The sequence below is a fragment of the Pantherophis guttatus genome, chromosome 1 (genome assembly GCF_059756535.1).
Source record: "Pantherophis guttatus breed Tessera chromosome 1, ASM5975653v1, whole genome shotgun sequence".
In the NCBI taxonomy this organism is placed as follows: Eukaryota; Metazoa; Chordata; class Lepidosauria; order Squamata; family Colubridae; genus Pantherophis; species Pantherophis guttatus.
In genome coordinates, this window is record NC_142063.1 from 345310542 (window position 1) to 345333305 (window position 22764).

Sequence of the window (22764 nt, forward strand, 5' to 3'; positions counted from 1 at the left end):
ATGTGTGCGATTGGGAAGTATCAATACCGAACTTAAGACAAAAAAATGAATTAATTAATAAAAATATTAATCAACTTGATGGCACAGAATTGACCGATTGTAAACTGAAGAATACCAACTGAGTTCCTACTGCAGGCACCTGCCAAGTCAATCCCTCACTTGAGACCTCTCCAACAGAAACAGCCAGCCTTTATTTTGAAAGCAACCCAACCTACACAGGTAGTCCTCGACTTATGACCACAATTGAGCCCCAAATTTCTGTTACCATGTGAGACATTTGTTAAGTGAATTTTGCCCCATTCTACGACCTTTCTTGCCACAGTTGTTAAGTGAATCCCTGTCGTTGTTAAATGACCCGTGTTTGTTAGGATATGGTAGAAATCTAACAAGTTGTCCAGGCAATATATGTGTTCTATCACTTTAAATGTATTCTGTAACTTTAAATGTAATGCTGAGTCATTGTAATGACTAATGACTGCTGACTGAATGCTGACTGCAATTATCATAATTGTACTGTTGAGTCATTGCACTGCTGACTTCACTTATCCTAAGTGAATAATTACTAGTGTAAACTGTATATAAGGAAAAAGCCGAGCTATAGTCATTGTTGGACTTGCTCTCATCATTGCTTGACTGGAACTGTTGATTGGAACTGTTACTGTCGTGTGTGAAGACGTGGATGGATATGCTACCATCGTGATTTGTTACCAGCGTGAATTACTGCTGTTTGTAAGTAAGAAGATATCTGTAACTTCGGACTGATTTGAATGGCTAAAGACTTGGATTGATTAAAAGACTATGCAATTGTTTTTCACTACAAAGTAAAAGCTTTGTTAAACCAGTTTGTATGTATTGTATTCATTGCTCTCAGTACCGTTTCTCTGTGTACTCACTCTGCTGGTTGGTAACACAACAATATCCTTAACAGTGTTCCCCCCAAAATAAGACCCTGTCTTATATATATATTTTTGTCACCAAAAATGGCACCAGGTCTTATTTTCGGGAGGGGGGAGAAAGAGATATTGTCAACTGATTCACCTCACTTGCACGCATCGCCCCTGGCCTCCTTTTCGCTGTCAGAAGCCTTCAGGAACTTCTGCAGCCGGCAAGGATTTCCTGAAGGCTTCTGTAGTCAATAACAAAGCTCTGGATCGATCTGGAGCTCTGTTATCGGCTGCAGAGGCCTTCAGGAAAGCCTTGCCGGCTGCGGAAATGGGGTGGCAAGGCAGGTGTCGGGGTGTGCGAGGCCTGGCTGCAACTGTCCGAAGGTAAGTAGTAGGGTAGCTCCAACCCCTCCATCCCTACCCTAGCTTAATTTTTACCCATGCACCCTGGAGTGGACGGAGATCTTAATTAGGGCTTATATTGGGCACACGTGTGAAAATCAAGCTAGGACTTACTTTTGGGGTAGGTCGCATTTTCAGGGAAACACGGTAGTAACACGGTTAAGTGAATCTGGCTTTACCGTTAACTTGCAAAAGCTGATCCCAGGATGCTGGGACACTGCAACAGTCATAAATGTGAGTCAGCTCCCAAGTGTTTTGAATTTTGATCACGTGACCACAGGGATGCTGCGACGGTCGTAAGTGTGAACAATGCTGATAAGTCACTTTTTTTTTTCCAGTGCCGTTGTAACTTCGGTCACTAAATGCATTCTTGTAAGCCAAGGACAACCTGTATCCTTTTAGTCAGATTCAAAGCAGTGGTTCTCCCACAACTCTGTGTGTTTGTCAACCAAAAAGGTGTCTCCCCCCCCCCCGCTTCACAATAAAAAGATTTCTTATGCTTTGGTGGAATGCACATTTTCACAGGTGTTTTTTTTTTTATTGAAAAAGTTTTAAAACAAACACAATTTCCCCACAATCCCCCCTCCCAACCCCCCCTCCCCCTCCCCGACTTCCCAGAGCAGAACACAAGGTATTTCTATTGACCTTTAACAATAAACTAAATTGCATAACCAATCTTTTTTTTTAATTTCAAACGATCGATAAATAAATTGCATAACCAATCATTAAACTAACACCCCCTAAAAAAAAATTCTTAACCCCCCATATATAAAATCCTATTTCTTAAACATAATACTTCTAATATCAGTTATATAGCGCTTATACAAATAAAAAGAGATCATTCATAAGCTATTTGATATTTTTTGGTCTGATACTTATTTTGTATATAATCAATCCATCTTCTCCAGTCCTGTATATATACCTTTCTTGTGTGTGATCCTTCAGATATGCTGAAATTTTAGCCATTTCAGCTAAATTAGTTACTTTCAATATCCAATCATCAATAGTAGGCAAAAAGTCCTTCTTCCAGTGTTGTGCTACCAACAATCTTGCTGCTGTTATCAAGTTCAAAATCAATTTAGTCTCTGCAACTGTACAGTCCGTAGTTATACCCAGTAAGAACAACTGTGGAGTAAATTTCAGTCTCTTTTTAAGAATATTCTGCATCACCCACCAAATCTTTATCCAAAATGCTTTGATTTTTCTACAAGTCCACCATATATGATAATAAGTTGCATCATCACAGTCACATCTCCAACATTTAACTTGCACATTAGAATACATACCGTATTTTCCGGCGTATAAGACGACTTTTTAACACATGAAAATCTTCTCAAAAGTCGGGGGTCTTATACGCCGGGTGTCGTTCTCCTGTAACCAGGCAGACCAGCCCGAAAGGCTCTAACGAGCCTTAAATGGCTCTGGCGATCCCAAATCTGGCGATCCCAGCTCTGACAATCCCAGCTGAGTTCCCTGCAACTCAGCTGGGATGGCCAGAGCCATGTAAAAGGGAAAAAGTTTTCCCCCTCCAGCTTGCTTACCTCAGCTGCTAGTCGCAACGCTTGCCTTGCTTTGCTTGCCTGAATCTATTCAGGCAAGCAAGCAACTCCCTGCCTGCAATCAAGCAAGGAGGGAGTTGTGGACTTCAACTCCCAGAATTCCTCAGCCAGCAAAGCAAAGCTGGCTGAGGAATTCTGGGAGTTGAAGTCTACAAGTCTTAAAGTTGCCAAAGTTGGAGACCCCTGTTCTATTGGGTAAGTTTTTTTCCCCTTTGGGAGCTTTAAAAAAAATAGTCAATTGGGGTTTTTTTAGTTGTTCTTTTTTAGACCTAGCCATTTAAAGTTTAGGAAGTTTTAAATTTAGCTTTCATATAAAAATAAAATAAAATAAAATAATATTTGTGCAGCTTTCTGAGATTTAGTGTGTTTCTGTAGTGTTTCACTCCAACTACACAAACACACAAAATCTCACAAAGCTGTATGTGGAATTTGGTGTGTGTAAAGTGTGAAAGTTGGTTTTTTGGACTTTTTGTGGCTGTGTGAGGTTCCTGCTTGTTGCAGGGGCCATTTTGGGTCTAGCACAGCTGCTTTTACATTGTGGGTGAGCCAGTTGTGTTGTGTTGTGTGTGTTTAGAGTGTGAAAGTTTTTTGGGGGGGCTTTTTGTGGCTGTGTGAGGTTCCTGCTTGTTACAGGGGCTATTTTGTTCTAGCACAGCTGCTTTTACATTGTAGGTGAGCCAGTTGATGTTTTTTAATTTTTATTTGGTGTGCATTGGAAGAGGGGCAGTCTTATATGGCGAGTATAGCCCAAACCCTATATTTTAACAGGAAAAGTCGGGGGTCGTCTTATACGCCCAGTCGTCTTATACGCTGGAAAATACGGTACATGATAATTTTTTAGGATCTAAGTGCCATCTATAAAACATTTTATAAAACATTTTCACAGGTGTTAACGCCGATACTAAAACACTACTGTTAAAAAGAGGATGTTCGGGGCAAGAAATAAAACAGGTGAGAGCCAAGAACAGACACTGTATAGTGACACAGGTTCATTAAAAAAATATGCAATGGACGACTCAGAAACACAAACTTACCTGGACGTCGTACAGGGCCACAATATTTTCATGCTGCAGTTCCTGGAAAATAAAAGACAGATAGTTCAGAGAGAAACCTGACAAAGCCAGTCCTGTACAGGTATGTTGTGGACAACCAGCAGCCTGTGGAAGCTGGCAGAGGAGTCGGACAGTGAGGAGGCTGGGGAGGAACATGGGCCAGTCCTGGAGGCTGGGGAAGGCCCGAACAAGGGCTCTGCGTCGAAGGCAGAGATGAGGCCAGGGCCATCTGGGAGCGATGCATGGACTCCGGAGCCTCCAGAGTCTGACAGCAGAGAGGAAGAGGAACAGGGGGAGCCTGTTCCTAGTGCACACATGCGCAGAGCTGTCAGGAGGCAAGAGCAGCTAAAGCAAAAGGGACAACTCAGGAGTAAGGCCAGGAGATGATTAACTCCGTCCAGAAGGTTTAAAAGAGCAGCAAAGGCACGTGGGCTCTTTGTAGGAAAGCAACATTGCTAAATCTGTTTCCAGTCGGCATCTCGTTTCTGAACTTCATGGGGCTTTGCCAAGAAAGGCCTTTGGCAGGGTGCTAAAGAAGATAAAGGTTTGTGATAAGCCCAAAGGGTTTTTTTTCTGAAGGACTTGTTTTGGAATTAATTTGGACTAAGCTGGGAATGAAGTAATTCTCAGCTGTTGTAATAAAATAATTTTGTTGGGGACTAATTGTGTCTTGTAATGACTAAGTGAGCCTAGGTCACAACAAGGTAGTCCTCAATTTACGACCGCAAATGAGCCCAACATTTCTGTTGTTCAGTGAGATATTGGTTAAGTGAGCTTTGCCCCATTTTACCACCTTTCTTGCCACCGTCATTAAGCGAATCCCTGCAGTTGACAAGTTAGTAACATGGTTGTTAAGTTAAGTGAGTCTGGCTTCCCCATTGACTCTGCTTGTCAGAAGGTCACAAAAGGGGATCCCATGACTTTGGGACAGAGCAGCGGTTGTAAGTATGAAGCGTCTGAATTTTGATCACATGACCATGGGGATGCTACAGAAGGTTGTAACTATGAAAAAATGGTCAGAAGTCCCTTTTTTCAGGGCCCTTGTAACTTTGGTCACTAAACAAACTGTTGTAAGTCGAGGACTACCTGTAGATGCTGCTATCAAAATTATTTCCAGTTTCTTCCCGAGAATCAAATAAGTGACGGCCACCGAAGTTATAATCTATAGGTTTAACTGCACCAGTGGTGCCACTGCTAAGGAAGTCCCTAAAAAAGGATGATCTCAGGTGACCCTAGAATGTGAGGAAGTTCCACTGGGACATCTTCCACCTTGGAACTAAGAGGTCTTCTAGTCCAACCCTCTGCTCAGGCAGAAGACCCTATACCAGGGGTGCCAAACTTGATTTCACTGAGGGCCGCATCAGGGTTGTGTTTGAGCTCGGGCGCTGGGGGGGGTGACTAGGGGGCATGGCCAGTTCGATGTCTGTTTTCAGCCGCGATGGCCTCCTGCAGCTCTCTGTCAGCGAAAATGGAGCTCGGGGGGGGGGCATGCGGCCCTCTTGAGCACCATTTTTACTGGCAGAGGGCTGCAGGAGGCAGTCGTAGTTGAAAACAGGCCCTCCCTAGCTCTGTTTTCACTGGCAGAGGCACCACGGGCTGGTCCTTGGCTGTTTCCAGGCTGATCCTGTGGGTGTGATCTAAGCACCCCGCCTTGAGTTTGACACCCTTGCCCTATACCCGTGATGGCGAACCTATGGCATGCATGCCACAGGTGGCACATGGAGCTTTATCTGTGGGCACATGTTACCCTAGCTCAACTCCAGTGTGCAAGTGCGCGCCAGCCGATTTTCAGGCCTTCCGGGCCCACCGAAAGACAGGAAACGGGCTGTTTCCAGCCTCTGGAGGGCCTCCGGGGGCAGGCGGGGAAGGTAGGTCCATTTTTCGCCCTCCCCAGACTCCTAGAAAGCCTCTGGAGCCTGGGGAGGGCGACAAACGGGCCTACCTGGCCCATCGTGCCAAAAGTGGGAGGAGCACAGGGGGGGCATTGAATTATGGGTTTGGGCACGTGTGCTACTCCCCCCGCGCCCCCCCGCTTTTGGCACGCGACGGCAAAAAGGTTGCCCTATACCATTTCAGACAAATGGTTATCTAATCTCTTCTTAAAAACCTCCAGTGTTGGAGCATTCACAGCTTCTGGTGGCAAGCTGTTCCGCTGGTTAATTGTCCTCACTGTCAGGAAATTTCTCCTTAATTCCAGGTTGCTTCTCTCCTTGATTAGTTCCCAGCCAAGGGAACTAATGAGCCAAGGGAGAGTGGTTGCCAAGTTTTCAATCAACCCACCCTTCGGATGCCTTTGAAACCCGTCCCATGTTAACTAGGCCCAGGAATGGTTTCTCAGAAACAGGCAAACGGGTTTCTTGGAAACGTTGACTCACCAAAGCCAAGGAAGGGCTCTAGGCTACGTCCAAGAAAGATACTTTTACAGATGTCCAGTTTCCTTCCTGGGTTTTTGTAAACAAAGAGAGCAAAAAAATTTTAGGTCACCGACGCCCTTTTGATCTTTTCTGAGGAGATGGTTGGCTTCAGGTTTTATTATCCTGGCAAAGGCAGGCTCTGAAATAAGAAACCGGGGTAGTCTTTCCTTACTTTGGGTTGACTTTGGGTATGAGCCAGCCGTGTGCAGCATCTGCCAAAAAAGCCAACACCGTTCTAGGCTGCGTAAATAGAGGGATAGAATCAAGATCATGTGAAGTGACGATACCGCTTTATAAGGCCACCCTTGGAATAGTTCCATCCTGTTTTGGTCGCCACGATGTAAAAAAGAGGTGGAGACTCTGGAAAGAGTGCAGAGAAGAGCCACAAAGATGATTCAGGGACTGGAGGCTAAAAGATATGAAGAAGGGTTGCAGGAACTGGGTATGTCTAGTTTCATGAAGAGAAGGAGTAGGGGAGACATGATAGCAGTCTTCCAGTATCTCAGGAGCTGCCCCAAAGAAGAGGGAGTCAAGCTATTCTCCAAAGCACCTAAGGGCAGGACAAGAAGCAACGGGTGGAAACTAATTGTTTTTTTTTTTTTTAAATTTGATTTATATGCCGCCCTTCTCCGGAGACTCAGGGCGGCTTACAATGCGTTAAGCAATAGCCTTCATTCTTTTGTATATTTATACAAAGTCAGCTTATTGCCCCCACAAACTGGGTCCTCAATTTACCTACCTTAGAAAGGATGGAAGGCTGAGTCAACCTTGAGCCTGGGGAGATTCGAACATGCAGTAATTGCAGGCAGCTGGATGTTAATAACAGGCTATTAGTCTGCTGCGCCACCAGGCTCCTGTTGGATGCTTATCCTACGGTTGGGTAGATAATATATAGAAAACTATGTTCCGTACCTTTAACTGCTACAAGATGACTAATTGGCTGTGCTAAGCAGACATAAAAGAAGGCAGGAAGTTAATTCACTTCTGCTCCTGATATTAGAAGGTTGAACTGCTGAAAGGAACTGTGTCTGCGTTACTGAAGAGAACTGGAATTGTAAGCAAACTTATGTTTTGTGTTGAACCGTGATTATTTGAAGAAGTGTTATCTTTGTTTTGAGAAGCCAAGTTTGGTATTTTTACTACAAGTAAAGACTGTTTATTTTTCTATCAACGTTCAGAGTCTGTGAGTATCTGTGTATTTTTGCTAAGCAACGTACCTATTCGCTGTCTGGTCCGTCGCACCACTTTGCAGAGGGCAGTTTTACCCTCAACATTAATCAAGGAGAGAAGCAACTTAGAACTAAGGAGAAATTTCCTGACAGTGAGAACAATTCATCAGTGGAACAACTTGCCTCCAGAAATTGTAAACGCTCCAACACTGGAAGTTTTTAAGAAGACGTTGGATAACCATTTATCTGAAGTGATGTAGGGTTTCCTGCCTGGGCAGGGGGTTGGACTAGAAGACCTCCAAGGTCCCTTCCAACTCTGTTATTCTATTCCATTCTTGACTTAAACCTTCCCCAACTCAAAATAGCTGGAGGAGAGGAAGGAGCCAAAGCCAACGGGCTGATCAGTGGAAAAATCCAAACTAAAACAGCCATGACTGATTATCCTTGGCTTGAAGTAAAAGGAAAACTTGATATTTCTGATGGCTTTTTTGAACGTTAGGGACTAGAAACTCAGCCAGCCATGGCATCAAAATCACAGCCAGGCAACCATTTGAGTCCAATGTTTTGAATTTAGCACAGAGACCTGATCTCTATCCACAAAATCTGTTTTCCCCCAATCATCGAGAGCTAACTGCTCTGAAGAATCTATTACAGGTAGTCCTTGACTTACAACAGTTATTTAGTGACAAGTTACAACGGCGCTGAAACAAAGTGACTTACGACCGTTTTTCACACAACAGTTGCAGCCTCCCCTGTAGTCACGTGAGCAAAATCCAGACGCTGGATTGACTCATATTTATGGCAACTGACCCATATTTATGACGGTTGAAGTGTCCCAGGGTCAGGTGATGACTTTTTGTGACCTTCTCACAAGCAAATTCAACGGGGGAGCCAGATTCACTTAACAACCATGTTACTAACTTAACAACTGCAGTGATGCCCTTAACAACGGTGGCAAGAAAGGTCGCAACATGGGACAAAACTCAATAAATGTCTCACTTAGCAACAGAAGGACTCAATTGCGGTCGTAAATCAAGGACTACCTGTATTTTAAGCAGTTACTAGAAATGAGACACAGCCTTCCTTTGCTCCTTCTCAAGAGATTTTCTCCAAATTTACCTTTACCTCACTGTTGTTAAGCTTAATTTTAATGTTTTTAATGCTTTTTACATCGATGCTTTTACATTACTGTGAGCTGCCCAGAGTTACTGGGTGAGATGGGCAACATATAAATTTAACAAAACAAACTGTTGATTCTGCAGAACAGACATTGCCCCTGCCTGACACCACTTCCACATTTGATTGATGAGTGGGAACCAAGTGACTGGTTGTGGCTTTCATTAAGCTTGACGCTGCAAGAAGATCTGAATGTCAAACAGGATGTTGTCACATGTTCACTCTAGCATAAAATACTTATTTTTTTTTAAAAAAAAATTGCTTATGCTCAGACCACAACTTTCTGCAAGAAAAAAAAAAAAGAGGAGTGCTTGTTTGCATAAACAATAAGCTGAATAAAAAGTTGAGAACACCTGCACTCCTTTTTTTTTTTTTTTAATTTGATTTAAATGCCGCCCTTCTCCGGAGACTCAGGGCGGCTTACAATGCGCTAAGCAATAGCCGTCATTCTTTTGTATATTTATACAAAGTCAGCTTATTGCCCCCACAAACTGGGTCCTCAATTTACCTACCTTAGAAAGGATGGAAGGCTGAGTCAACCTTGAGCCTGGTGTCTTGAGTCTACGATTAAGAATGGGGAACCACGGCCCTTTTAAGACTTGTGGACTTCAAGTCCCAGAATTCCTGAGCCAGCTGTGCTGGCTCAGGAATTCTGGGACTTGAAGTCCACAAGTCTTAAAAGGGCCATGGTTCCCACCCCTATACAGACAAGGAATCAACTAATAATTAGCTAGCTTGGGGCCTTCCTCAATCGTGGGCCCCCAGTTTGGACTTCAATGCTTATATTTGCCAGCCTGGGTGGGAGTCAAGGAGCCACCGCATCTGGAGGGCATCACATTGGGCAAATTTGAGGGAGGGGGTCCACGCAGATTGCAGCAAAGGTTCAGTGTAGTAACCTAAGAAGCCACCGGAAGGGGCCTAAGGAACAATTCCTGCACGCCAAGTTTGAGAGCATCAGAGACAGTATGAGCTAAGTCAGAGAAGCCGTTTGGTCTAGTGGTTAAGGTGCCGGTCTAAACCAGGAGACTGGGAGTTCTAGTTCTGTCTTAGGTAAAGAAAGCTGGTTGGGTGACTTTGGGCCAATCACCAGGAGACTGGGAGTTCTAGTCCTGCCTTAGGCCCAAAAGTCGGCTGGGTGACTTTGGGCCAATCACCAGGAGACTGGGAGTTCTAGTCCCGCCTTAGGCACAACAGTCAGCTGGGTGATTTAGGGCCAATCACCAGAAGTCTGTGAGTTCTAGTTTTGCTTTAACTATAAAAGGCAGCTGGGTGACTTTGGGCCAAATCACCAGAAGATTAACAAACAATGGTAAGAAAGGTGGTAAAATGGGGCAAAAGTCACTTAGCAACTGTCTTGCTTAGCAACAGAAACTTGGGGGTCGTAAATCAAGGACTACTTGAACCCCCTTCCCGCGAAAAACACATTTCTGGAATTTGGCCATTTTACTGCCACATTTTGGCAATATTCTCTTGGAATGCTCTGAACAGGTTCCTGGAGGCTGCAGGCGGTCTTGCTCACCTTGGCCATAACCTAGGGTTTATAAAACCACAATTACTGGTTTAACCAAACATATAATGCCAAAACCAAGCCAACCACATGATTTTGGCAAAAAAACCAAAAAACCCCCCAAAAAACAACCCAACACAAACTCAGAATGCACACATTGTAAAGATAGTCCTCAATTTATGCAGGTAGTCCTTGATTTACGACCACAACTGAGCCCAAAATTTCTGTGGTTAAGCGATGCATTTGTTAAGTGAGTTTTGCCCTGTTTTTTCATACATGGATACATTCCTGATCTCTTAAGATGCCGATTAAAGTCAAGAAATCCACCAATCTTGACAGCGCGTAAGTTGATGGCCGATCATTAGAACACCACACAAAACTGGATGGAGGCGTGGAATAGCTGTTCCCCCCAAGATGTATCAGTCCTAATAGCATACCTCCAGGATTTAGCCTACCCCGACACATATGGGTGACATATAATTGAATTAGAACAACTCATGGGGTGTGTGCTGACTCCCTGTATAAATGGGGAAAGACACCTTCAGCACAATGTGATTGCGGGGCCCCTCGACAGACTATCCAGCATATAGTGAGGGAATGCTCTAACAGAAGGTATCCAGGAGATTCTAGGGACTTCCTCTGCGTAACAACGACAGCTACTGACTGGATGTCCAAACTCGACATTAAACTTTTCCTTTTAGGTTTTCTTACTGTTTTTTTTATTGTTTTAATTGTTTTTAACCTGTAAAAATGAAGTGTTTTAATACTGTGTGTGACCAGCCATACGCTAAATAAAATAAATGCCCTGTTTTATGATCTTTCTTTTGCCTCAGTTGTTAAGTGAATCACTGCTGCTGCTAAGTTAGTAACTGGGTTACTAAGTGAATCTGGCTTCCCCATTGATTTTGCCTGTCAGAAGGTCGCAAAAGGGGATCGCGTGACCTTGGGACACAGCCAACGGTCGTAAGTATGAACCAGTTGCCGAGCGTCTGAATTTTGATCACACAATCATGGGGGCCGGTACAAAGGTTGTAACTGGGAAAAATGGCCACGAGTCTTTTTTTTTCAGTGCCGTTGTAACTTTGAATGGTCACTAAATGAACTGGTGTAAATCAGGGTGGATAAAAATCAATGATTTTTTAAAAAAAATAAAAAAAAATTGGATTTTTTTTGATTTTTATCGGATTTGTTTTAATAAAAAACTTTTGGGGTAAAAATCTATCGTAAGATAGTTTTCTATTTAAGATACGTAAATAATTTAGTTTATTCAGCATGAAATGGAGCTTAGTTATGTAGCAGGAGGCTGTATATTCTGCAACACTGGGACTATCGGTGAGTCAACAGTGGGTCAAAGGAGTAGCAGAGATGACAGTTGCTCTTTAAACAATTATGATTTAAATCGAGTTGATTTAAATCAAGCCTTTTTACTAGTGATTTAAATCATGATTTAAATTGTGATTTAAATCAACTCGATTTAAATCAAATCCACCCTGGTGTAAATCAAGGACTACCTGCGATTGGTCACCTAATGACCATTCAACGTTATGACGCATCCCCCGCAAAGTACATGAGATTCGGAAATTCTGTCTGACACACTCCCAGGTCACATGACCTCATTTCAGTTGCTCAGCAACCAGCCTGTATTTACAACCATTTGCAGCCTCCCACGATCAATGACCACGATTTAAAGTTTTTTTTTTTTGGCAAGAACAAGTGTTTTACTTCCAGTTTGGGGCAAAAATGCCCCTTAACAATGGGTTCACTTATCGACCGCAGATTTACTTAAAAGACCATGACAATTTGCTTAAGGATCACTGCCAAAAAAAAAAAAAAAAAAAAAAACACACCCTAAAAGGCCATAAAATTGGATTGGTCATGTGGTGTCTCACTTTACGACTATCACAGACAGGCTCCATGACGGTCATAAGTCAAGGACTTCCTGTACACTTATCCCAGGATAGAAAGCAAGAAAAAGAAGGCTCTAACAACGAACAAGATGCTACTGCCATCAGGAGCTCTTAAAAGCCTTGGGGCCAGTGCAGAAGCGAGTACAGGACAGCTCAAAATTCCTGCAACCGTTCCGTACAAAAATTCATTTTTTCATCCCTGCAACTGTTTTAGCCTCCAGCCCCCTCGTCGCCTTTGTTGCTTCTCCTCTAGACTCTTTCTATATTCTCAACATCTTTTTTTGGGTATCCGGTTTCGGTCACCACAATAAGGATGTTGAGACTTGCAGAGAAAAGCAGCAAAGATTATTAGGGGACTAAACATGAGAGCCTCGGTGGCGCAGCAGACTAAAGTGCTGTTAAGTAACACCAGCTGCCTGCAATTACTGCGAGTTCGAATCTCACCAGGCTCAAGGTTGACTCAGCCTTCCATCCTTCCAAAGGTAGGTAAAATGAGGACCCGGATTGTGGGGGCAATAAGGTGACTTTGTATATAAAAAGAACACCGGTTAGGGGGGTCCCCGAAAGCCCTACTAAGCAGGTATATACAAAAGTATGAAGGCTATTGCTTAATGCATTGTAAACCACCCTGAGTCTCCGGAGAAGGGCGGCATATAAATCGAACCAATAAATAAATAAACACGTGAAGAACAATTGCAGGAATTGGGTTTGTCTAGTCTAGAGAAGAGGAGGACCGGGTGGGACATGATAGCATCTTTAATTTTTTTTTTTTTAATATGATTTATATGCCGCCCTTCTCCGGAGACTCAGGGCGGCTTACAATGCGTTAAGCAATAGCCTTCATCCTTTTGTATATTTATACAAAGTCAGCTTCCAATATTTGAGGGGCTGCCCCAAAGAAGAGGGAGTCAAGCTATTCTCCAAAGCACCTGAAGGCAGGACAGTATACAATGGGTGGAAACTAGCCAAGGAGAGATTTTTAAAAATGGGATTTTAAATTTGGGGTTTTAAATTGAGCCTATCATTTAATTATTTTAATTATTTTTTAATTTTTTCCCGTCTTTGTGCTTTTAATCAGGCTGTACACCGCCCTGAGTCCTTCGGGAGAAGGGCGGTATAGAAATAAAATAAAATAAAATAAAATAAAATAAAATAATAAAATAAAATAAAATAAAATAAACCTAGAACCAAGGAGAAAATTCCTGATCGTGAGAACAATTAATCAGCAGAAGTTGTGGATGTTCCATCATCACTGGAGGTTTTAAAGAAGAGATTGGACAACCGTTTGTCCAGAATGGTATAGGGCTGTGATGGCGAACCTGTGGCACGCAGAGCCCTCTCTGCAGCCACGCCATCGGCCCAGCCCAGCTCCACCGCGCATGCGTGCCTCCAACTGGCCATTGGATCTCTGCTGCGCATGCGGAAAGGGGGGGGCTCGCATTGCATTTTGGGGTTTTGCATGCGTGTGCGTGCCCCCTGCGCCCCATTTTGGGCGTGGAAGGCCTGCACCAACCTGGAAGCCAAAAATGGGCAAGGGGGGAAGGCAGGGTGTATGTGTGGGGGGTGGGGCGCATGCGCGGGGGGGCCACTCGCAGTGCATTTTGGGGGGTTCCAGCCAGGGTGGATTTGATTTAAATCGAGTCGATTTAAATCACAATTTAAATCACTAGTAAAAAGGCTTGATTTAAAGCAACTCGATTTAAATCATAATTGTTAAAGAGCAACTGTCATCTCTGCTCCTCCTTTGACCCGCTGTTGACTCACCGATAGTCCCAGTGTTGCAGAATATACAGCCTCCTGCTACATAATTAAGCTGTCAGACGTCGATGCTATCTCAAAATAAAATGAATTTCCAAACTGCCAATCTTTAAGGAAATATTTTCTTTAATTGAGCACAGCCACCGGATCATGACTCGATGCGGACAAGACTGACCTTTTGCCCCCCCAATCCCTCCCTTTCCGATCCCCAAATCTCTGCTTCTCATTGGCTATCTTCCAAGTCATTCTCCAGACTTCTTGTCTTGTCATTTCCCAGGAATGTCTCCCCCCTTCATTTCCACGACAACCCGGCTTCAAAGGGATTTAGCAGGCAGAAGTTCAGAGCTTCTCTCTCTCTCTCTCTCTGCTCTCTATGCCAGCGTCGAAACGCTGACATAAGCTCCATTTCATGCTGAATAAACTAAATAATTTATGTATCTTAAATAGAAAATTATCTTACGATAGATTTTTACCCCAAAAGTTTTTTATTAAAATAAATTCAATAAAAATAAAAAAAATCCGATTTAAATGAAAAAAATCTGATTTTTTTGATTTTTTTAAAAAAACATCATTTTTATCTACCCTGGTTCCAGCATGCACACACGCATTCGCGCACGCTTTGGGCACCAAAAAGGTTAACCATCACTGGTATAGGGTTTCCTGTCTGAGCAAGGGGTTGGACTAGAACAGTGGTGGCGAACCTTTTACTCACCGAGTGCTGAACAGGTATGAGCTTTGCGCTCTTTGCGTGCGCTCATGCTCTCCGCGCTATTGTGCGGCTCCTCCTCCCTGCCCTGCGCACACAACCACACCATCTGCGCAGGTTTCACGTGGCTCCCCCATGCGCTGCGCACGCAATCGCACCATCTGCGCATGCACACGGTTTTCATGTGCGCAATACACACAGGCGAACGCTGTCTCTCGCACGAATGTGCAAACGTGCATACATGCGCAGTAGAGCTCCGAAGGCCAGCTGGGTCCCCCAAATTGCATGCACGCGCACCAGAGGCCCGAACACCAGCTGGGGGAGCGTGCGCATGCACGACTGCAGGTGAGTGGGGCGACAGCTCGCGTGCCCAGAAAGATGGCTCTCCGTGCCACCTTGGGCACGCGTACCATAGGTTCACCATCACGGGACTAGAAGATTGCCGAGGTCTCTTTCAATCGTTATTCTCTTAAAATGTCAACCTCTTCTTTCTATCCTTGTGCTCCATGAATACTCAGAAAAACTGAAGTCCCGTCTACCATCACAATCCTTTTTCCAATCTAAGTAGAAATGGCGTTTGGCGTCAATTGGTAGATCTGCACCAAGGGTATTTCCATTATCCTGAACCCTGATTTTTTTTTCACTGTAGAGGCAAGGGACTAAACCCGGAATTTCCCTTTCTGCAAAATGCATGCTTTACTACCGAACTGCGCACATTCCTACTATCTTGTCTGTGGAGTTTGCGAGGATTCTGCACCCTCCGGAATAAATTAAAAGGATTGTGCGCAGGCAAATGTGGTTCGTGCCGTCAGCCTCTAGACGGCTGCCAGATCACTGTCATCAGCCAAGCATCTCTAATTCAGAAATTTCCAACACATAACTCAGGTTGTTCCTTTTGCCTCGCTTAGCATTTTGCTTGGAACAAAAAAAAAAAAAAAAAAAAGGAAAAGCTAGGGCAACAGAATTATGAATGTTCGGCACCATTCCGGAAGTCCTCATCTATCTATTCCAAACCAAATTGAAAAGAGAAGAGAGTAAAAGGGAAAAAGCAAAACAAAAGGCCCTCAAATGAAGGTTAAGTCTATGTACACAGGTAGTCCTCGATTTACAACCGCAACTGAGCTGAATATGTGTTGCTAAGCAAAGCGTTGGTTCAGTGAATTTTGCCCCATTTTACAAGCTTCCTTGCCACAGTTAAGTGAATCGCTGCAATGATTAAGTTAGTGACACGGTTGTTAAGTTTAGTTTAATTTAGTTTAGTTTAGTTTATTTGATTTGTATACCGCCCTGCTCCCGAAGGACTCAGGGCGGTGAACAGCCAACAATAAAATACATAAATACACAAAATTTAAAAACCCGATAAAATCAAATTAAATTATTTGGCCCAGACAAATTAAAATACCCCAATAATTTAAAAACAGATTAAAATTTACATATTTAAAAAGGGAAGAGATTAGGCCAAGCCCGCTTGATGGAATAAAAAGGTCTTCACAGCACGGCGGAAAGAGCGCAGATCCGGGATCCTCCGTATCTCCGGGGGGAGCTCATTCCAGATGGTAGGTGCCCCCACAGAGAAGGCTCTCCCCCTAGGGGGAGAAGTGAAGTGAATCCGGCTTCTCTCTTTGACTTTGCTTGTCAGGAGATCGCAAAAGGGGATCATGTAACCCTGGGTTTCTACAACCCGTCACAAATACGAGCCAGTTGCCAAGCATCCAAATTTTGATCGCGTGAATATAAATATGAGCAGTCATAAGCCACTTTTTTTCAATGCTGTTGTAACTTCGAACTGGTCACTAAACAGACTGTTGTAAGTCGAGGACTACCTGCACAGTCAATATAAATAAATGTCACAAGCCTTGTGAAATCTAAAACTAGGAAAAAAAAGACACTGATTTTTTTCCAGACTAGTCAAGCTCTGTTAGGTATCAACACAATGCTAGGTTTGCTGTGATTGTCGGAGCTCCTCATTTTGTGTGTTCCACAACAGCATTAAGGAGGCTTTTTTTGGGGGGGGGGGTTGGAAGAAAACAGCCTTCAAAATACAATACCTTCAAAATTTTTATCTCCTTCCCAAGCAGGAGCTGCGACTTGGACAAGTTCTTTTTGTTAATGCTCTTTATAGCCACTTCCCAGTCCGTTTTCTGGAAAAGAGGATGGAGAAAATGTTTTAAGTACAAGCACATTTTCTTATTTTGTAAACAGTCACGAGAAGCAAGCAGATCTGGTCTCTCATCCTCCCCTCCTTTTCTTAAAAGCTTTAAGATGATTAAGATTCCTGGAAGAAGCACGGAGTCCTCTTTTTTTTAACCTGGTCTAACAGCTTTCCCAACTCCTAATTACAACTGCCAACACTCCCCCCCTTAGGACAGTTTAAAGTGGCTAGGGAATTCTGGGAGTTGAAGTCCACAAGTCTTAAAGTTGCCAAGGTTGGACACCCCTAGTCTAAAGCCTTAGGAGAATATGTCAAGTTGCAAACAGCTGGTATAAAGAGGACAATTTACAATCAGAACCCACAGGACCAAACCCTTCCAGTGTGCAACTTAAGCAGGTTTTGCATGTTCCAAAGACAAGAATGGGGGGGGGGGGGGCACAATAACAGGGATGTAGGGATGAGAGGAAAACTCACAATTTTCTCCTTCTAGCCTTGCCCTTTTTAGGGTCAAGGCAATCAGCTTCAGCACACTCTAAACTCACATTCAACTGATTAACAGACAAGATCAGGGACCTCCTACTGTGTTAGATCAGTCAAGCAATAGTACCTTTCAAGAGACCTCCAGACCATTCCCTTATCTTGAACAGAGTGCCCCAGAAGCTCCCTGTCCCAGTAAGATTGCAGGTGCCCAAAAGGAATCTCACACACACACACACACACACACACACACACACACAGGGAGAGGGAGGGAGGGAGGAGGGAGAGAGAGAGAGAGGGAGGGAGGGAGAAAAATCCCAAATTGTTCAAAGTTATCCAACAACAACAACAAAAAAAAACATTTGTGAAGATCCAAAAATATCTGTTAAGTCAAGCTAGTAAATTCACAGAAAGATCTCTGAGGGACAGCTTGGCCCCTGCAGTTAGGCAGGCAGAATTATTATTGATTAAATTTGCCAATCTTGCCATGGGGCTGCTCCAGGCAGCTTACAATAATAATAAAGAAGAAAAACCCGAAAGGAATGTAAACAGAAGTAAAATAGAACCATAAAATAAACAATGAAAAAGGGACACAAGGAGAACACATCAACACGATAACCAAGAAACAAAACACACCCAACACCAAGAGCTTCTTGCAAAAGAAGGCAAGAAAAGAAGGAATCCTCCTCAGAATTCGAGGACCCATTTGAAATCAGGCAATCGGATGGCTCCCTGGATCCTGGCAGGAAAAGCAACTCAAGAAAAAGGAGATTGTGTTTGTGGGGGTTTGCTCCCCCTCCAACCACAAATAAAATAGCTACCATCTATTTACACAAGCTCGAAACTTCATTCAAACCTTTGGACAGGTGGTTGGGCAGCCCGCTGGCAAAACCCACGACTACCGACTACAAAACCCATGATCCTGTAAACCCCCAGCCTCCTTTTTTTTAATTAAAAGAGGGCAGGTTTGCCATTGGGGTGGACGAGAGGAGAAAAGGTTGGGAGGCAATCCGAGGCTGACATCATCCCATCCTGAGTCTGCTGGGGGAAGGAAAACAAGGTTGGCAAGCCCAGAAGCGGGCAGCGGTGCCCACCCCCGAAAAAAAAAAACAGGGAAGGGGGGGAGAGGGGAAGGAAAACCAACAATTTTGGTGATAATACACCCAGCTTTTAAAAATATACACCACTTTCCGGTCCAGGGGTTTACCAAACCTCAGAAACCTAGAGAAGCAGAGAAAAAGGGCAGCTAAGGAGAAAGGCTTCCCAGGTAAATTGGGGGGTGGTGGAAAAAAGCACAGGAGCCAACTTCAACCCTATATATATATATATATTTTAAATTTGATTTATATGCCGCCCTTTTCCGGAGACTCAGGGCGGCTTGCAATGCGTTAAGCAATAGCCTTCATACTTTTGTATATTTATACAAAGTCAGCTTATTGCCCCCACAATCTGGGTCCTCATTTAACCTACTTTAGAAAGGATGGAAGGCTGAGTCAACCTTGAGCCTGGTAAGATTCGAACCTGCAGAAATTGCAGGCAGCTGTGTTAATGACAGGGTGCATTAAACCACTGTACTACCAAGGCTCCTTGGTATATTCCCCTTCCTTCCCAAATCTGGCAGCCCTGTAAGCCCCCCCCACCCCAGCCCACCTTCTCCAACCATCACCCTAGGACCCGAGACCCTAATTCTCTCCCTTCGCCCACCCGTCCACCCCCCCGTACCTTGCGGTGGCGACCCTTAAAGACCACGGCGAAAGCTCCATGCCCGATGAGGTCTTTTTTGCTGTATTCAAAATCCCCCACCACCTCCATGTTCTTCAGGGGGGCATGAAGCTTGAGGGGTGGGGTGGGGACAACAGCAGGGAGGAGGACAAGGAGAAAGGGAAGGACAAGCCGAAGCTCACATCAGCAGGCTGGGGGAGGAGAGGCTAGGAGAGGGGGGGCTGGCTCTGCCTGCGTCCTGGGCCCCCCCAACGCAAGGGGGCACCTGCTGGCATGACGCTGCTGCTGACCTGGGGAGGGTGGCTGGGGGGCACCGGCCAGCTTCCCATAGGCGGTGGGTGTTTTCTGGCATGGGGTGGTGGTGGTGAATGGAAGAGAAGCGGGGTGGGTGGCTGGGAAGCCTCTTTGGGAAAGAAAAGATGCAGAAAAAGCCCCCGAGGTTTAAAGAAGCGGCCCTTTCATATAGCCAAGCATTTGAGGTTAATGCCAAAATTGGTAAAAAATCTTTAGAATTGGGGAGGGGGAGAATTAAGCCCCTTTAGAAAAGCCCACCTTGTCCTTTTTCTTTAAAAAAGAATGGGATTTACAGGTGGGGAAGAACATAAAAAGCCATAAAGGAGCAAAAAAGCAGGTTGCTGTCATTCAAAGCCCCCTTTTAAAACGAGGGGTTTTTTTGGGGGGGGGGGTCGTCCCTGGCAGTTATGATAATGCTTGAAGGGGGGGGGAAGGAATAAAAAAAAGGGGGGGCAATGACAGTTGCCCCGAGGGGGGGGGGAGAGAAAGAAACAGGATAGATAAGAGGGGAAGAAAAAAACCCCGTTAATACAGGAAAGATTAAGATAAAGGGAGGGGAGAAAGGATTATTATTATTATTATTTTTCTCCCTTGCTTTTGCGATGCCAGGGAGGCGATAGAAGGGAATCAGAATCGCTTTGGAAGGGTGGAAGGAGATTAAAACCTTCCCCACCCCCCCAAGAACGAGGTCTGGCCTGAGAATTAAAGCGGGGAGTGGGTGAGGGAATTCACCCCCCAGGGGTCCCTGCCCATCGCTCTCTTACATCCTTGTCCCTCCACCCCAACTCTGCCCAGGCTTAAAAGAAGGGGAGGGGGGGCAGGCGGCCCTTCCTCGCAGAAGCGGCCGGAGAGAAGAGGTTTGAAAACGAGGGTTGGGTGAGGGGGGGGGAAAGGGTCTTTGCAGGGGGGAAAGGGGTCCTCCGCTTTAGGCCGCTGCCGCCCCTCGCGTCTTCCGAGCGCCGTAATCCAAGACCTTCCCACACCGGCGTCCGGCCGCGACTGGCGAAACTTCCGCGCGGCGCAGCTATTTATATAGGACGCCGCGCGCAGGCGCTTTTTTTCGGTCTCCCTCCGCCGGGGAAAAAAAAAAAAACAAGAGTGGGCGGGGCAAAGCGGGCGCGAGGGGAAAAAAAAAAAAGAGTCCGCGCGCGGGAAAATTTGAGGGCGAAAAGTTGCCCAAATGTGGGGGGGAGGGGAATGGCTGTGGGAGCCCTCTTGATATTAATTAAAAAAAGAAAATTAAAATTAAAATAATAAGCCGTTAGAAGGTAGACGTAGACACCCGCACCTAAATCAAAAGGATTCTAAAGGAACTCCCGCAGCCAAAATGTTGTTCTGAGGCAGAGGTTGGCAGCATTTGGGCTTCTCAAGGAGAGAGACCTCAGTGAGGAGAGGTGGTCAATTTTTTTTTTCCTGGGACTCTGCTCCTCTGGCCAAGTTATTCAGCAGGCCTCTTTTGAGATGTGCCCCACTTACTGCTTTTTAGAAATGGAGCTGTCCTTTTTTAAAATTTTACTGGGCTAAAGTAATATATAGTATAATCTGTCTAGGTTCTTTTAAAAAAAAAACATGCAGGTTCAGCCTATTCATGCCTCATGGCTTTTCTAGGGTTCAAAGGTGTAGGGAATTAGGAACTTGATTTAAATTTATTTTTATCCATATATTATTTATGTAGCCAGAGTAGCCTACTCTGCAGGGGTGTTGTGTGTAAATACAAGTATAGGTAGTTCTCAACTTACGACAATTGACCTCGACATTTCTGTTGCTAAGCGAGGCAGTCACTGAGTAAATTTTGCCCCATTTTATGACTTTTCTTGCCAAGGTTAAGCCAATCAATGCCTTACAGGTGGTCATCAAGTTATGACCACAAATGAGCCCAACATTTCGGTTGCTAAGTGAAACATTTGTAAAGTGAGTCTTGCCCCATTTTACGACTTTTCTTGCCACAATCGTTAAGTGAATCATTGCATTTGTTAAGTTAGTGACACGGTTGTTAAGTGAATCTGGCTTTCCCATTGACTTTGCTTGTCAGGTCGCAAAAGCAGATCACGCGGCCCCAGGACACTGCAACCGTCATAAATATGAATCAGTTGCCAAGCATCTGAATTTTGCTCATGTGACATTGGGATGCTGCAATGGTCGTATGAAAAACGATCGTTAAGTCACTTTTTCAGTGCCGTTGTAACTTTGAACGGTCACTAAATGAACTTTGTAAGTTGAGGACTACCTATATTATGGTAGTAATACGGTTGTTGAATGAATCAGGCTTCCCCATTGACTTTGCCTGACAAGGTCACAAAAAAGAATCACTGGGACTTCAACCGTCATAAATATGATCTGTCCTGAGGTCACGTGATCCCATTTTGCGACCTTCTGACAAGCAAAGTCAATGGGGTAGCCAGATTCACTTAACAACCATGTGACTAATTTAAGAACGGCAGTGATTCACCTAACAACTGTGGCAAGAAAGGTTGCAAAATGGGGCAAAACTCACTTAATGACTGTCTCACTTAACAACAGAAATGTTGGGCTCCATTGTGGTCTTAAACCAGGAGTACCTGTATGCTAATCCATAAATCCTGATAAACCACAGATGTGTTTACAAATCTCAACCCAATAAAGCTCATTTCTGAAATTTGGGAATATTACGGTGTCGGGTTTCATTAACTCCCAGAATTCCCCAATCAGCTTCTAGGGATTAAAGTGAATTCTGGGAGTTGAAGTCCACACATGCCCAGTTTGAGAAACACTGCAATAAAGCATAGTATGGTTGGATGCCATATTAAAAAAAAGGCTTAGCATCTGCTTTTTAGGATGTAATAAATGTAAAAATAATGCACGTATTGCTCAGATGGGTGCCCTAGAATCAATGATGGAGTATGCGCCTTTTTGCTGTGAATTTTTTAATCTCATTGCACACATACAAAATTCTCCCCACTTCCTTATGATCCAAAAATAAACCCAGGAACTCCTAATCCTAATTTCCTCCCTTGTTTTAATTTTGTGGTGCTATCTCATTGCAATGGTTAACAGGTGTTGGAAGAAATGTCCATCTGGGTTCAGTTCCAAATGGGAAGACAGACATTAAAAACATGGAGGCTGATTGGAAAGTTGGTTTAATGGTGGACAGGACTAAATGGGTTTGAGGTCCTGGGCAAAAAAAGGCACATGAGAGAGAGAGATTTATACCCTCTCTTGAGCCCCGCTTTGGAGCTTCCTGTTCCTGTGTAAGAAATGTATTCTGATTGATGGAGCCATGCAGGGATAACTTTGTAGGTTGTCAGACTCCGAGGCTTGGTTGATTCTTGCTGGGTGATGATGTAATGAAGGGGCTTTGGGCAATTCCTATTACGGCTTAATGGCTTTGTCCTGGTTTGAATCTTGAGGGAGGGCTAATCCTACCATCCTGGAGTGGAAGGACTTTTGTCTTGTAGATAAGATGGCACCAAAATATCTGCGGCGGCCGAGTTTCTGTGTCCCTTAAGATTTCTATTTCTCTTTTAGGGGAAATATTCTTGCCCTTTTAATATTTCCTAGAGTATTTCATTCTTTTAGGACAGGGGTGGGTGGTAACTTCTTACACAG

At 44.3% G+C, this 22764-nt stretch overlaps 1 protein-coding gene across 1 annotated transcript in view; it reads right to left on the bottom strand.

Annotated features, from left to right (window-relative positions):
• The window catches only part of ULK2 (unc-51 like autophagy activating kinase 2), a 157137-nt gene extending 136865 nt beyond the window's left edge, over positions 1-20272 (bottom strand). Inside the window, exons 1-3 of the mRNA XM_060685628.2 lie at positions 18886-20272; positions 16583-16675; positions 3880-3921 (exon numbers count right to left, since the gene is read on the bottom strand). Coding sequence (XP_060541611.2) covers positions 3880-3921; positions 16583-16675; positions 18886-18975 — 225 coding nt within the window. The 5' untranslated portion in view covers positions 18976-20272. The remainder of the gene's footprint in view (positions 1-3879; positions 3922-16582; positions 16676-18885) is intronic.
• Between the last annotated feature and the right edge of the window lie 2492 nt (positions 20273-22764).